This window comes from Rissa tridactyla, chromosome 2 (genome assembly GCF_028500815.1).
Source record: "Rissa tridactyla isolate bRisTri1 chromosome 2, bRisTri1.patW.cur.20221130, whole genome shotgun sequence".
NCBI classification, from domain to species: domain Eukaryota; kingdom Metazoa; phylum Chordata; class Aves; order Charadriiformes; family Laridae; genus Rissa; species Rissa tridactyla.
Genome location: NC_071467.1, coordinates 137,877,454 through 137,895,255, shown reverse-complemented (window position 1 = coordinate 137,895,255; position 17,802 = coordinate 137,877,454). Strand labels below are relative to the sequence as shown.

At 38.2% G+C, this 17,802-nt stretch overlaps 1 protein-coding gene across 1 annotated transcript in view; it reads right to left on the bottom strand.

Annotated features, from left to right (window-relative positions):
- Window positions 1-17,802, bottom strand: part of THSD7A (thrombospondin type 1 domain containing 7A) — a 294,355-nt gene that overhangs the window by 91,418 nt on the left and 185,135 nt on the right. Inside the window, exons 7-8 of the mRNA XM_054191500.1 lie at window positions 12,225-12,380; window positions 9,792-9,995 (exon numbers count right to left, since the gene is read on the bottom strand). Of these exons, the coding sequence (XP_054047475.1) occupies window positions 9,792-9,995; window positions 12,225-12,380 (360 nt within the window). The remainder of the gene's footprint in view (window positions 1-9,791; window positions 9,996-12,224; window positions 12,381-17,802) is intronic.

Below are 17,802 nucleotides of genomic sequence, written 5' to 3'. Positions count from 1 at the left end.
AATTCCTAGGGCAAGATTTACATAGCTAATCCATATATTACGCCCCAGTTTACGTCAAGAAAGCAAACAGCAGTAAATGCCAGAATTAAAGTTGCCTTTGTATAACGCAGTTTTTTAAACTGCAAAATCACAGGCATATTACTTTTCCACTGGGTCCCTTCCTCCTTCAGTTCACAGATTGGAAACTCCTTAATGAGTAGCTTTTTTGTATTTTTAGTTTTATTCTCTTTGTTCAAGGCATGAGCCTATGTTTTATTTACCACACATTAATTAAAAGTGTTATTAAAACAGAATTGGTAATTTTTCTAAGATCTTTCTGTCATGGCTATCAGACACCCACTAATACATTTATTTTCAAAACACTGAAGATGTGACAGGTCAGTATTATTTGTATTTTGCTGATGCTGAACAAAAGCAGAGCAAAATTAAACCCTGAAGAATGAGACAACTAAGGCTAGTTGTCTCAAAGACAAATCATTCATTACTACAAAATGCCCACTTAATCCCCAAAGGACATATATCTGTTTCACAAATAAGTAGCAGGTTCTGTGGGGAAAATGTTATGAAGGCACAATTAAATAATTAAAGACCTCCATCTGATACATCCACATAAAGACCAGACAAACAACCTTAATTTCCTAATGTCTGAGGGTTTGGCTTTGCAACTTAAGATACTTAATTTTGACATAATGTTTCTTTCCAATTTTCTATTTTAAAACAGAAGCTGAATGACAAATATTATTTCTCCCATGGCTATTACACTGGCTCTGGACACCTACGGCTCTGCCGGGTGATCTCATGGGACAAAAGCAGGAGCCGACTATAATGTGCTGCGTTTCAGCTCTAGAAGTGACAAATTTCCTTCTCTCTTCCCCTTCTCCTGCTTCTTATCCAGCCTTATTTTCTCCAGACACTAATCCCAGTCTGTCACCTCGCTGTCCCTTTCACCCAGCCCCGCCAAGTTCACTTCAGCTGCTGGTCAAATCCTCCCTTGGGCTGACCGTCACCAGACTGAATCCCTCCCCAAATTCGTTCCTAATCCCTGACATCTAGAGACACTTTATAACTTCCTTTGTGTTCCTCACTTGCTCTCAGTAAGCTGTCCTGGAGGAAACCGGCGTCAAATCCTACCTTTCCCCAGCTGTTAACCTCATTGCTTGGTCAGTACCAGTTTCTTCCTCTTGTCTGCCATCCCCCTTTTCACAAAATCCTAGGTACAAATCTATTCCATCTGCAAGGGGTCTGTGACTCTATGTAGCTGAAACCCTGCCAAAAGCTACCTGCACCCAAAACCTTCAACAGATCACTAGGAACACTGGAGAGACTGAGATTCTCAGCTATTCGCTCAGATTTGGAGTGATCATTGTGGCCGACTATGCTTTAATCTTAGTTTGAAGTTTTCTGAAGTTTGCAGTGGAGATGGTGCTTGTGAGGTGCACAGGAGTTAACAAGAATTGCAAAATGACACAAATTATCTTAAGGCTCTTAAAGTGGCCACTAGAAGAGTGAATCATCTTGTGAAATCAAATATTTCTTGGCAGATAAGAATGGTTTTACATTAATCAGTACTCAACACAAATTATGGTCTGAAAGAAAGTTCAGACAATGGGCTGCTTAAAGCTGGAGGTACTGAGAAAAAAAATCTTATTTATTCTGGCTCAATGTGACTGCATAATGAAGATGCTTTTTGAAGTTTGATAACATTTATGAAGAAAGTTTACAATTACTATGCAGGTTGTCAGAAAATAAAACAAGTTCTGTGCATCCTTTTTCTCTTGGATGGAAAATTGAGTCCTATCAATCTAATGAGAGGATACTGTCCTAGAACATGTTATCATAAAGATTAATCATTAGTACTGTGTAATATAATCTTCCAAGAAAGTGGTATTTAGTTTATAAATAAGTAGCATTATTATTATATATAACACTATTAAATGTTATCTATTTAATATATACATTATCTCTTCTGAGCATGTTTTATAAGAATATTTAAAGTATTTTCTGAGTCTGTTCTAGGGATTTAACACGACACACAAATCCAAAACCAAAGAAGTTCAACATTGGGTCTATATCCTGGTTTCAGCTAGGATAGAGTTCATTTTCTTCCTAGTAGCTGCTGTGTTTTTTATTTAGCATGAAAATAATGTTGATAGAACGTATTGTTTTAGTTGTTGCTAAGTAATGTTTATATCAAGTCAAGGACTTTTTCGGCTTCCCATAGAAGCTGAGAGGAAGCATAAACAGCACAAGCCAGCCAAAGGAATATTCCATACCACAGATGTCATACTTAGTATATAAACGGGGGTAGGCTGGGGGCAGGAATCCACGATCGCTGCTCGGGTCGGGCTGGGTAATTGATCATCAGGTCGTGAGAGCAATTTTGTATTTTCTTGGATATTCTTTTACCATTATTATTATTATTATTATTTTTCTCTTCCATTTCTGTTGCATTACTCTGTATTTATCTCAGCCCACAAGGTTTTTCTTTTCTCCTTCTTCTCCCTTTTCTCCCTGCCCTACTTGAGGGATGGGGCAGGGAGGGCAGGAAGCGAGTGAATGGCTGCGTGGTTCTAGTTGCTGCCTGGGGTTAAACCATGACAGTCTATAAATCCAGTTTTGTAATCCATCCCTAAGTCTATAAACACAGTTTTTTCTTGTTTCATAACAGCATATTTGAAGTAACAAACAAATGGAAAGATTGTAAAGCATTAAACTGACCATCCTAAAAAAAACCAAGTGGAGTCTAATCAGGATTGAGCTCCTCCTTTGTAGGCTGCTACGCAAATCAAAACTCGTGCATTAAAATCCCTCCTCCTAATTTACCAAGCAGTTCTTCCAATACCCTATTTTTCCATATGGTTGTGCTATCCAAAAGAAAAGCAGGTTACTAACAGCGTGCATCATACGAAACCTGTAGTTCCACTCTCTAACTTATATTTCCAAAATATTTTTCCTTCCCACTACAGCAACTGCTATTCCTAGATGTCCAATAAATTTTAAGAAAGTGAGTACACCTCCTCTGCAAAGATGTTATAGTACATTTTAAAAGTAAACATGTCAAAACCCAGGAAGCTCATCTCACTAGACAGACAAATTATGATCTAAGGCACAAGGAAAAGATTTTGGTAATTAATTTGGCTGACCCATTTTTATCTTAACTATATTCATTATGCACATTAATATCTCTGCAGGCATTGTCTATACCAAGTGCAACTCTGTCTTCAAACATACATGATAAATTGGAAAAAAGGGTCTATTGCACTGTCATAAGTGATAACTGTTTATTGCATATACGGATGAAACTCTGGTTTTGCGGTACTTATCCCTTTAATTTAAGTCATTGCATCACATTCCAGGCCAACTATAAAAGACACTGAAAAAATAAATGACATATTTAAGTGATCCCATATAATGAAATTACTTCATGTTATACAAACACTAAAAGTATCCATTCTTATATAGAATTTAGTGGGGATATGTCCACTTTCCCAATGTCAAGGTAAGAGACAAAAAGGAATTGGTATGACATATTAAAATGTGACTTTTACTGACGGAAGAATTATCAATTATCAGGCTTCCTGAGAACTGAAATGGGATAGTTTAAGCAGTACTGTGCACTGATTTTTCCTTATATTCCTTTATAATAAATAAAGCAAATCTTGTTAAAAAGAAATGCCCTAAAAATACAATGCTCTGAAAAAATGGCCTGAGAATATCAACTTTAAGGTCCTTTAAACTGGTTGTATTTTACCTTAGTAACAAATTCTTCCAATAAACATATTCAATACTTTTTATGTAACCAGACAAATCAAAGGAAAAAATGGATGGGGTTATAAATTTCATATCCTATGTGTTTACAGTGAAGAACAAAGGATACATCTTACATTTGATTTAAATACCTCAGATGGTCAGCCAAAAAGCTGTCAGGCAGAAAAGAACAGTTTCAATCAATTCTGTAATGACATTAGCTAGGAAATTAATATTGGGAAATGATGACTAATGCCCATATAACCAAGTTCCTGTAAGCATAAAGCAGTATGCGCTGAAAGAAACTATCATTAGCAACTGTATTTTTCTGCTAATTGAGTGCTGAGCATTGGCCAGATTTTGATCTGGGTTCTTTTGCAGGATTAACTCAATAATTCAATGTAATTTGAATTTGAATCTGGCTCTTCATTCTTTTTAAAGAACTAAGTCAAAGTGATACAAAGTAGGTATTTTCTTTGTAAGTAATCACCAAAATCCTACTAGTCTGATGGTTTCTTAATTCAATGCATATAGCCACATAATACAAAAGGCAGAATAAGTAGAGTCTTTATACCTGGGTATACCTATAAAGCTCCCATTGATTCTTTTATTGTTTGCCATTCTGGAAATGAATGTAGACCAGCAGCTACTCATGTAGCATAAATTTGATTCAAACCATGAATATACAGAAAGAGCCAATTCTTAACCCAGCAAAAACATTTAAAGTGAAATTTTAAGTGAAAATGCACCCGTAAACTCAGTTTCTCTCCTGAAGTTTATTCTAAATAAATTCTTCCTCAGTACAGGAAGGACGTGAACCTGTTGGAACATGGTCCAGAGGAGGGCCACAAAGATGATCAGAGGGCTGGAGCACCTCTCCTATGAAGACCGGCTGAGAGAGTTGGAGATGTTCAGCTTGGAGAAGAGAAGGCTTTGGGGAGACCTTATAGCCCCTTCCAGTACTTAAAGGGGGCCTACAGGAAAGATGGGGAGGGACTCTTTATCAGGCAGTGTAGTGATAGGACGAGGGATAACGGTTTTTAAACTGAAAGAGGATAGATTTAGATTAGGTGTTAGGAAGAAATTCTTTACTGTGAGGGTGGTGAGGCACTGGAACAGGTTGCCCAGAGGAGTTGCGTATGTCCCATCCCTGGAAGTGTTCAAGGCCAGGTTGGATGGGGCTTTGAGCAACCTGGTCTAGTGGGAGGTGTCCCTGCCCATGGCAGGGGGGTTGGAACTAGATGATCTTCAGTCCTCTACAACCCAAACCATTCTATTATTCTATTTCAGAAATAAATATTTCTGAATCTAGAGAAAAATAGTAAAGCAATTAAATTCTCTAGTATTGTCATGTAGCTGAAGGACGGTGACTTCAGGCAGTCACACTAGCTGAGAATAAGTACAGGGAGAGGAAACGTACACTGTTCCTCTTTGGACAGTACAGTGTTTGAGCCACCCCTTACAAAGTAGCTAAACTAATCAGTTTGAAATGTTTACGTATGAGTATCTTAACCAAACAGACTAGTTTGCCCTCTATGTCTTTTACTTAACTACCAACACCATTGTTTTGCACACCAATATTGCAAACAGGGCACAGCCCACACATGTTACATCAGGGTACAATGATCTTGCTGGTGGTTTGAATTCTCACTCCACTCTCAGGAAGACCAGACCTGCATCACCTGCGTGCATCCAGGTGACAGAAGAGAACTCGTGGCACTCGGCTACATGAACACACATCTCTGTCTAGACAACTTCAGGAAAAATTTTGCTACTTCAAAGAGTCGCAGGAATATGCATATATACGAAGATCCTTGCTGTTGCCATGGTTCCCTCTTCTAAGGCTAGTCATCTCTCACATCTGTGAGGCAGGAGATGGCAATGACTCCATCCCTTTCCCCTGTGGAGCTAACTGTAACCCAACAACTAGTGAGCTTGAACAAAGTCCAGAAGAAATTTCCCCTTCAAAAGTGAGATCTGTTTTATCCAGAGTAACGCATGCAGCGGAACAAGGCCCATTACATTATAAAGGCTTTAAATCAATGTATTCTTTACACATTCCTACAAAATAAACAAGTAATTTCAGCCTTCTGCCTGAAGATCAGAAGCACGCTACTGACACCACAGCCACTGCCGGTACCTGTGCTACAGAGTTCAGCACAAAGGTAAAAACCTTAAAAAAAACAGAATTAATGAACCAGCATTTTGTAGGTATTTTCAGCAGTAGTTAATTTTGCAGATTTTTATGTCAGAAATTATTTTTCCATATTTACATATGAGTAGTACAAATATATCTGTCATGGAGTGGAGAAATGGACAGGTCTCCTACTATAGACTGAATCTTTAAATAATACATAAGTATTTCTGAAACAGTATCCTTCATAGATTGCCACAAGTACAGAAAAATAGAGCAAATTCAACTACTGCAAAATCACTTTTCTAAACTGTGTTGAAGAACTTAATAACAGATAATATATACATACCCCTGTGTGTGCTTCGAGTATGCCTTATAAATATGCTATGTATACATATAAATAGGTAAATTACAATTTATTTTTAAAAAAATCCATTCTATCATTAGCAAAAGAAAGAGTCTGTAGCATGGGACATTAGCCACAAACCTCTAATTATTAAAATAATTTATACGTAGAGTAATTCTGGTCAGCTTCTGTCCAATCTTTGAGTTTCCACAACTGAAAGGAGGTTTTTTCACCTAAAGGAGCTCCTTTGTAAAATTCCTTGGAAGATTGACTAAGAATATTTATTCTGAAAAGGTTCTTTCCACAGTAGAAGGCTGAAGTTCCATTTATATAATAAAATACATCAAAGTTCATTATAGCCTCTGCAATGACAACCTGGGGTACTGACTGTCATATTTTTTTCAGCCTGAATGAAAATTCTGATTACCGCAATCCGCTGTGGAAAGAGAATGACAATCATAAGCCTCCAGCAATAACACAGGAGGATAATCTATTGTTTGCTATTGTCTCAAAGGCTGTAATGACTCTTATCTTTACACCAAATTGAAGAGAGAAGCTCATTCCAATTATATAAAACACTCTCTCAAACACTGATTCTTGATTCTAACTGTAAAGTAAAACACCCAAGACACGCTATCCCAACTAATTGTGCTTTAAACATATATAACGATGCAACAGTCCGCAGAAAGAGAAGATACTCATCAGTGCGGGGTCTATCTTACATTAAAGCAGTACATTTACAGTACAATATTTATTCTGAAAATTACAATCCCAGCCTTTCTCATTTGATAAAGCAGAAGTCAAGGGGAAAATACTCTTTTGTTTTAATACACTTAAGTCCCTTTGATCCAACCTCTTCTATCCAAGCAATGATTTAAGATTGGCTAATTAATTCAGAAGAATGAAAAAAACCATAATAAAAAGCTCTTGAAGAGACTGAAAAGAGTATTGTTAAGTAAAGGTTATTTCAGTTTAAATAACATAGCAAACTTAGGTGATAATTAATGCCTTCCACACATTGTTTCCCTTCACAGTCATTTTTACCAGTAAAACTGAACGAAACTCCCCGTGTGCCATTTAGATAAAAATTATAGTAACACATGATTATTATGCATATTATGTATCCTGTTAATTGAATCACAGCCTTTAACTGCCAGTTAATGTAGTCTTCTCCAAGAAGTTCTCAAACAACAATGAATATTACAAATTTCATATGATGATTAATTTAAACTGTGAGGCTTAGACAAAGGAAGAGTAGCATTCTCCAAACTTTATTTCACTGCAAACTATCTTGCAGCTGTGGGGCTTGGTGTAAAAACTGCCTGATTGCAAGGTGCTGCTCTCCTAGATTTTGTGAAGCAGAATCTGGACGCACGCAAGTGTTTGGTGAAGAAGGATACCAGGGATATCCTGTGCCAGGGCAGGAGGCCAGAGTACTGGATGGGAGCTACCTGGGAAGAGGTGCTGGCGGGTGTTTAGGGGAGCGTTTAGGAGTTGCCTACAGGATTTTCAGGGGGTTGGTGCAGTGGGAGGCACAGGAAGGAGATGCTTGAGTAGAGTTAGCTTGGAGGGAGAGGCTATAAAAGTTGGTGGATCCTTCCTTTGTACTTTGTTTTCTTCTACTGTATCATGATAATCTTTCTCAGGAGAGACCTAAGCAAAAGCCACTTGGTATTACTGGTGAAGATCACAGAAGGCTGTTTGCTAAGAGAAGGAAGGGATTTCACGTAAGAGCTGAGGCAACCCACTACATTACTCTCCATTGGGTTTGCACTCTGTCAAAAGATATTGAACACGTATCTCTGTGGGTGATTGGATCTTTGCAAAACAAACCATAATTGCAATTTGTTTTCTCCTTTCTTTGAAGCTGTGCCCACAACTCTTTAATCTTAAAGACTGACAGTCACACGGCCAAAGCCTAACTTCTCACTCCTTCTGGGACAGATTACTGATACAGGCAATGTATAATACCATCTAATTACAGCAATATATAACGCCATATAATTCAGAAAGACAAAGATTAATACTGTGGGTAAAAAGGTTAATCACAAGTCCTCCAAGTCAAATTTGGCCTAAACCAAAGCCCATGCAATGCAGAGAGCAAATCCTGTGAGTTTGAAACAGAGCAATAGAAAATATCACATACATAAAACATACCTCAAAGTTTAGTAGCTCAATTGCATGCTCCAAATGTATTGTGGTCACAATAAATTATAGTCAATATAAATGTCTATATTATGATTTAGTAAGAAATTAGGCTAATCAGAAGTTAGATGTGAGCAAATACTTCTCAAATCTGAAGGTAAGCCAAATTATCCAAAATCTATTAAAGAAAAAAAATACATTATTTTTGTCTTACAGGGTTTTTTTGTTATTAAAAAAAAGAGAAAAATTCAGAATTATTTAGGAAACAATTTTATTTATGAGGATAAAGCCATTTTTCATCTGAAAATGTATGCAAACAAAATTTCAAGTAGTTTCAGTATTTGTTGCCAAGCAATTATTACACTGTGAAGGCAATTTTTTTCAAAAAGGGGCATAAAATGTGTTAGATTCAATATTGTAATTCTAAGCTTATTAATCTCTTTCTGAGCTGTAAAAATGGTTACCAGTTCTCTTAGGTGTATGCAGAAAATAAAGTTTACACTCTAGCTCTAAGGTTTTCAATTTAAGACCCAAACTCAATTATGACCCAAATTCTTGAGAATGAAAGCTCAAGATTTAAATCTCTCTATAATGAGTTGTTATTATTTCTGACTAATTTAATTACAAAATATTTTGTGCAGCTGTTAAACACTCATCAGAGGTGTCCTTTTATTTAATCCTCTATAGGGAGTTAGAAGTCTCTTACCATAACTGTGCTGTAGTCAGTACAATTATTTTAATTCATATGCTGCTCTATACTATAATATTACTAATAGAATAAAGAATATTCTTGCAACAGTAATTCATGAGTCTTCCGTAGACTAAAGCACTTTGTAGGCAGCTTTCAAAATTGACTTTTATTACTGTGTCATGCAAAATCTCTTTTCTCTCACAGAGGATAACTGAATAATGGGGGTATTTTTTTGACCTTTTGAAGAAGCAAGACAGCCTGGACTGTCAAACCAACTCCATAACACACATCAAACCATGCTTTTTATTAAACACATTATTATTTTTCTTCCAGCTATACTTACTGCAATGTGTCTTACTTTACTCACACTTTATTTGGTTTTGGACTCAGCGGATCAGATTTGTTAGAGGGATTACATCAGGGAATTCAGTCAAGTCGTCGTAGGCATTAGTCACCTACTGAAAAACAATAGCTGTTTTCTATTTACTTTTCTCAAACTCTCATCTGAAACCTTTGAAAACATAAGGTGTGTAGGTGAAGGAGCTTGATCCTAGAGCAACTAGAGGGCCTATCCTACCTAACTAATACTAAAGGGTATTTCTCTCTATTCCAGACAGCTTTGTCTTCAGGACTGAGAAAGCTGACAACGACAAAACCTGCTACCCTTTTGGACTATATTTTAGCATCTCCACGCTACTTGGTGTGGACTGGAGGAAAAAGCATCTTACCATCACTGTTGACGCAGACGACGATAGGAACCTGCGTACCAGGGCCACATGGCTTCTCATTGTCGGGAATGCACTCCTCCAGCCCCACGATTCTCCAGTCATAGCAGGAGGGCTCTTCACACGGGATGGCTTCCAGCAGGTGAGGGCAGTTCCCTGTTCCTCCTGTAGGCTCATTGGTGATGCGTCGTTTCCTTAGTTTAAAGCCTGAAATGTCCATGAAAATAATTGAATTCTAAAACGCAAAGTAAAGAGATTTTTATCTGTCTACACCTGAGTGAACAGTTCTGTTCACTTGTTTGTTTTCGCCTCAGGTATCTTCCAACAGGGATGGAATTATCAAGTGAAATCAGCTTATAAACACTCCCCTTCCCCAAAAAATAAAATAAAAAAAAAGGACTACATTGCCAGAAGAGGCAAGGCATGGGAATAAACCCAAGGATTCCTATGAACAAATTTTCAGTAATTACCATCGCGATATTCCCTTGCAAGCATTTACAAATTTCCTTAAGACTACCTAAACTCATTTTGGATCAGAGAAACTGATGGGCCTTTATACAGCGTGTCATCTGCCAGGTCGATGTCAGTCAGTCTAAGAGTAACCCTCTCTCTCACACTTTCAGGATGGCACCTTGAAACATCCAGACTAAATCTACGGTCAGAACAACTGGATTCAGGAAACAGTTTCTCATGTAATATTTTTCTATAGTTTCTGGTATATCTGATCAGAATATTTTAACTTTGGCAAGGGCTTGTTTCTTTTCACATCTCTTCACAGTCTCTTTTGGTTTATCTCAATATTCAGGCAGGTTAGTAATACACAGATATTTATTTATAAAATGCGACATAAAACTCTTCAATTTCTACCAGGACACAAACTAAACAGAGGAGAGTTTTCAAACACATACGTGCAAGAATAGATTCTTTGATTGAAGACCTGCCTCTTAATTCAATTATAATAAATATTACTTTATAAAAACACATTTCCATGTATCTTTAATTGTTTTTGTCTAAATTGAAGAGGTCAGACAAATTATCTCCAAATGGTTTACTGAGCCTGTCACAAAAGGCTAATATAATTTCAGAAAAAAAACTCCAGTGTCTACTGCAACAAAGGAGGCAAACGATTCCCACTAAAAGGCCATTTCTGAAACATGTAGAGAGACTTGCTGCTAAAACTGTACAACTGTTTTGTACAACTGTACAACTGAGCCTGTACAACTTTTACATTATTCTCTCAGAAGAATTGTCAATGAAATTAAGAAAATAATTTATAAGAATTTCCAGGTAAGGGGAAAACGTTGGCAGCTGAGAAAAGATCCCTGCTCATGTGTGCACAAATAAGGACTTGCATAAAGTACATCCTAATACGTTTCCATTAGACAGGTGTCCAAATCAGTCTCACAAACCTCAACATTACCCCTGAAAATGCAGCAAATCTTTCAGTGGTGAAACAGCAACCGAAAAAACAGACTACTTGACAGCTGTACTCAGAGTAATTAATCCAATAGGCTTACACGCTGAACTGCTTTTTCCTTCTGGAATTGAACAAGGTTGGGTCACATTACTGTGAGATAGCATTGTAAAACTTGAATTATTGCTGCCCAGACTGAAGTGCAGCTAGCAGTATACCAGGAAGAAGCAGCTAAGCTAATGTGGTAATTACAGTTGCTCCTTCAAGTGGACATATGTGACTGCCCTTTCTTATGAGTGTTTTCAATCGTGGAACCAAGTCTGTATTTTCAACTTTTGTCAGATAATCACGTCGCAGCAGGGATTAGGCCAGTTTTTCTCATTTTCAGCCAGAAACCTGCAGAATTCTTACATGGACCTCATGTATTTGTTGAAGACGGTTGTCACTGTATTCTTGCTTTCCTGTTTTGATGCCAGGTTACTACAATCTATTCTGCATAGGAATAAACTGTAAAACGTGAAAATTGAAACAAGCACATGTGTCATCAGTAAAACAGTGTCACCTATCAACAGTGAATGGTCCCAGTTCCTTGCCAGAGAATGCTTTATGGTCTATGATGAATTCTCAAACTATTACTGAACTGTAAATATTTGAGTGACCTGGAAACTATACACCTCAAGGGCTGCTTCTGTTCTCCTTTCAAGACAGTGACGGAATTGTGATTGGAACACATGTACAAACTGTATCCCTTTCAGATTGAGAGTAAGGTTTGAAACTGGAATTGACCTGTAATAACCCAAATTGACCTTGAGGGCCTAGTAAACAGCCTATGTTTTTGCCAGCTTTGGTGCAGCAGTGATGCTAAATATAGTCCTCATTCAATGACCTTTTTTTGATGCTTAGAGGCACTGGATATACTCTTCTTGGTACAAAATTTAGTGTGCTTGCATAGCCAGACATGCTTAGTGACTTAGGGGTATGAAATAATGACCATTAAAAGGCTTTGCTGAATTTTTACATACCTTTCTTGGCCTGAGGGTCCTCACAGCTTTCATAGGTGCAGGGTCCCCAGGCTGACCACGCTGAGGTCTCACACTCTGTAGGACACGGGATATGGCATAGCTGGGAGGTGCTGGGAAGAGGTCCCGTACACAGACTACGGTCCACTGGCCTCGAGGCTGTCAAAACAAAGTCAACACATTTCTCACATGTCACTTGTCATGATCCTCAGCTCTAAGTGGACAGAACCATCCTTCATTCAGAAAGGCTGCTATATCATCATTGTAATCTGATGAAGCGATGGAAAAATGCCTGTCCTGAAAAAATGAAACAGAAGTCAGTTTACCCTCTGCTGAACAGAGCCAAATCCAATTACGTGGAGTCAGTAGATATTGTAGCTCCTTCTCGGACCTAGTCCTTTCATTTAATGCATAGAGTATGTTACTACAACAGTTCTTCACATTGCACTCTGTCTAAGTCAGTGTCCTGGTGTCTTATTGAGCATGTCTTCACTTAAGAAACTGAACAATAAGCTGTATAATTCCCTTTGCTCTTATATGATACTAAAACTTCAAAAGCCTGGTTAGTTAATATTTAGAAGATTATTTTTAAGCTATAACCTGAAACACAGTTAAAACTATGACAAATTTTTTTTTTTTTCTTTTACACTAAAAACCGTCAAGTGCACACTCAGCAATAAGATGTGTGCTGTAGCAGCTTTAGTTCAAGAAAGGCTATGTTTCAGATACATGTATGGTTTGCATATAATATAAATATATTTAAAAATGGTTGGATGGTTGCACTCAAAGAGTTGTGGTCAATGACTGGATGCCCAACTGGAGACCAGTGATGAGTGACGTTCCTCAGGGGTCGGTATTGAGACTGGCGCTGTTTAACATCTTTGCTGGCAACACAGATAGTGGGATTGAGTGCACCCTCAGCAAATTTGCCACCAGTTGACATACTGGAAGGAAGGGATACCATCCAGAGGGACCTGGACAGGCTTGAGAGGTGGGCCCGTGCAAACCTAATGAAGTTCAACAAGGCCAAGTGCAAGGTCCTGCACATGGATTGGGGCAATCCCAAGCACAAATACTGGCTGGGCGGAGAATGGATTGAGAGCATCCATGAGGAGAAGGACTTGGGGCTTTTGGTTGACAAGAAACTCAACACGAGCCAGCAATATGTGCTCGCAGCCCAGAAAGCCAACCGTATCCTGGGCTGCATCAAAAGAAGCACGGCCAGCAGGTCGAGGGAGGTGATTCTGCCCCTCTACTCCGCTCTTGTGAGACCCCACCTGGAATACTTTGTCCAGATCTGGAGCCCCCAACATAAGAAGGACATCGACCTGTTGGAACAGGTCCAGAGGAGAACTATGAAGATGATTGGAGGGCTGGACTGCCTCTCCTATGAAGGCAAGATGACAGATTTGGGGCTGTCTAGCCTGGAGAAGAGAAAGCTCCAGGGAGACCTTATAGTTGCCTTCCAGTACTTAAAGGGGACCTACAGGAAAGATGGGGAGGGGCTCTTTATCAGGGAGTGTAGTGATAGGACGAGGGATAACAGTTTTAAACTGAAAGAGGGGAAATTTAGATTAGGTGTTAGGAAGAAATTCTTTACTGTGAGTGTGGTGAGACACTGGATCAGGTTGCCCAGGGAAGCTGTGCATGTCCCATCCCTGGAAGTGTTCAAGGCCAGGCCGGATGGGGCTTTGAACAACCTGGTCTAGTGGGAGGTGTCCCTGCCCATGGCAGAGGGGTTGGAACTAGGCAACCTTTAAGGTCCCTTCCAACGCAAACCATTCCATGATTCTATGCGCATAATATATTTTAAATAATTAAAACTGCACAGGAGAACTGGGTTTTTTTTCATTAAAGTATTATTAATCTATAAAGACATATGTGAAGGCATATTCTACTGATCTTTAAAGATCGATAAGCCCTGGAATAGGACAAAATCACCCTGCTCCTTCCATACTTTACCCTTTTGAATTCCCAGGTTACACAAATAGGACAATTCTACAAGGTGCCAGAATAAGGCACAGAGCTCTGAAGTAAGAAGTACCATTTTTTACAAGCAAGATTTTAATTGTCTTTCATAATACAGGACTTAACAAAATATTAAACCAAGCAGAGAATATCTGCTAGAAGGCAAAGTGAATTCTGCCCTATTCATTCACTCTGGTTGATTGAAGAAACATGCAATTCCTTAACTTAAAAAACACTCTCATCCTACTCCCTCAGCATTTTTTTCATAGGAAAGTTACCTCATTAATTTTCTGCCACCACTACAAATAATCTCTTTTCATGGAAAGAGCTTTCTGACGAAACACACTCTCAGATAAGTTCAGAATATGACAAAATATCCTTCTGAAAGATGACATCAGTAACCACGGACATAATGTTAAAGTAAACATCAGGTTGTTAAAGTATGGTCTTATTTGTATACAAGTGTGTATCTTTCCAGTTACAGAAAAGTAGATGATCTTTCCAGTTATAGAAAAAGCATTCAATTCTCACTTTTTAAGGGGAAAAGAGAATGAAAAATCATCACCCTATTCTGGTTTCCCATGTCACCTCCTTTGGCACAGTTTTACACTGTGTTACTCCACATAATGAAGGCATGAAGATGGCAGATAGTCATTCAACATTACTGCCTGCAGCTCACCAATCTCTTAACAGAAAATAATATATGAACAAATAGTCCAACATTTGCATAATGCTACGTTGGAATTAAATTTTATGACAGAACATTGAATTTTACAATAAGTTTGACATGCACAATTAATGTGCATGATAATCAACATAATGCCCATATCTTGTGTAGAACATGGATATAAACAAACATAATTTGCCTGTAATTGAATTCATATTGAATAGTTTCTAAAAAAAAAGAAAAACAGTAAGTAATTGCTAGCCATACTTTTTTAACCTTGATTTAATCGGGGAATTGCCCAAGCGAGACAGTTGAAATTAAGGGTCAATTACACCCCTGAGACAAAGCCTCGCTTCAGGGAACAGAGAAAGTGTTCTGAGGAATGCCGTACTTCATCTCCGGCCTGCATCTTACCATCACACTAGTTCGTGGGATGTTACTCAAAAAAGTAACAAAGACCTTTCACCAGGAAGCTTTAAATGGCAGATTTTGATATCACAGCTGTGCCGTATCTCAACCAGATTGTTTTAAGAGTCTGCCAATAGAAGGTACTACTGTGCTACTGTCACAATCCATTTGGCTTCCAGCTAAATTTGTGGTGGTCCTGAAATTCTAAAATATGAGCAATTGTGACTGTGTTTGGCTTTAAAGAGACTGACTTAAGTAATAGGAATGCTTTTTCAGTTTTTTGGGAGGTATTTGTCCAGTAAGAATTCCAGGTCTTGTCAGCAAACATTGTTAAATACACTTATCATAAAAAAACACACTAAAAATATCTGCCTTTTCCATCACTCATTAGAGTGTAAGGGAAGAAAAAAGTGCTTTGGAGACAGGTAAGTGGTATCAATAAATCTTTCAATACACCAAGAAGCTTTTGAAATTCTGTTCTTAGAACACAAGTGATGGACAAATATCTGCTATCAGATATGTTATATATTGCTTTTAAAACAAAAGAATTCAATAGTAGGATAGATAATTTATAATCCAGATTATTAAAAAATATTTTCATCATTGAACACTCAGGGTGTATTTCACCCAGGATTACTCAAGAATTGTCTCTTTGAGCTGACAGTAAAATAAGAAAACTTAGCCTTGCCTGGGTATCTTATGATCATCTTGCTCTCATTAATTTAAATGGATTTCTTTCAGCATCAAAAAAGTATAAATGATCTCAGCTTTTGCTGCCTATTGTTTAGCAAGGACAATTTGAGAGAAGATGATGCTGGAAGCAGAAACCTACAGTTTAAAACCTTGTCTTATCTCTATCCTTTCATACTTTCTTGTGTCAGCAATAAAGATTGTTTTTTATTCCTCGGCAGTGATGCTGAATGCTGATTAGACTGTGTGTAATACTACAAGCTCTGTGCAGAATTTGACCAAATTTTGTGACAAAAATGGAAATAAAAGTGAATGCATATTGATAATCTCTTCTTCTCCTTCAGTCTAACTAAAAAATTAGACTTAGGTTTGAATGAATTTCAGGTTTGAGTTAGTGACCTAAATACTAAAATGAGTCCTCAAATCATCTATGAGATTACAAAATTTTAGCTGAATATATTTTATACCCTTGTAGAACAACTTCACAAATGACTGCATTTTAAAAAGAACTGAAAAAAACCCAACATATTTCTGTTCTTAAGCTTTTACTATATTTACTGGCGTCTCAACCTCCCCTTTCTTCTCCAGGAACCCTCAACAGACTAGTGCCCAGTAATGACTAGGCTGGCAAAGAGAGTGAATTTGTATGTGGCTCCATCAGCATAAGCAGACACAACTTCATATTCTTCCTTCTGGTCATTTGTTGCACTGGCTTCACAGCAAACAGTGGAAGGGAATTTTTCCAACTAAAGTGCTCTTACTTGAAAAAAGCAAGAAAAACCCAAGCCCAAAGCACATTATGACCACTAATGAAAGAATACATATTCTTCCCCCGTTTTCTACAATGCTGAATGCTGTCATCAAAAGACAGCAGATAATTCAGGACCCGATCCTCTAAGCAACTGCACAACTCCATGCACGTAAGCAGTTGCTCTGTGTTCAACAGGGAAATGAGTGTGTGTTTGCCCGTAAAGGAACTTTCTTTCCTCCACTGTCATTCTGCATGGAGGTTTTTAAAGCTACTTGGAAAAAGATGACACAATCTACTTCATAAGCTTACCATGAGAGAAACTTCATTCCCAAACCTGTTAAATAGGTGAATAGAGATGAAGCAATTTACGTCAGTGGCAAGTAAATGGCAGAATGACAACGGCCTCCAGGAATCTTGATTGTCAGCTGCCTAATTACTACACCCAATACCCCCCTTCTTGCTCAAGTCTAAATTTATGAGTTCTGATAGGAGATAATACAGACCTGAACGCTGCGAGGGATTCAGGTTCAGCTAAGTATTAAAAGTCCACATTTTTACTGGAGCACTAACTCGGTGTTTTAAATCTACAAAAGGGACTCAAAAGAGCAGCTGTGACGAACGCAATGAAGCAATTCCCACTGCTCAGAATCGAGAGGAAAATCAGTCACTTGCGCAGGTGTGGAACAGGGTGTCCTAGCATCCTGGCTGGCTCATGAACTTCATTAGTTTGAGTTTAGGCCTGTCACTTTCAAACTGATCTGAAATTTCCTAAGAACGCACAAATCCACTGAACTATTTCAGAGCTACATATACACGTTAGTTATACACATACAGCCAACGAAGTTCCCCCGAAAGGGACGTCGCCTCCTTTGCACGCTTTTGATTGAAAGGCCAGGTCAGGGGCCTTAATTTACCTACCTGTTATTTCAAAAGTGATCGATAGCAGAGGTGCAGCACTAGCCTTCGACTTGCTCTGTGACTGACTTTCTGAAATAACAGGGAAACGCCACCGTGAGTATATGAGAACGGAGGTCTTCAAAGCAGCCTTACCGAGACAGCATTCACTCCAACCAACAGCAAACTACACTGAAATGAAG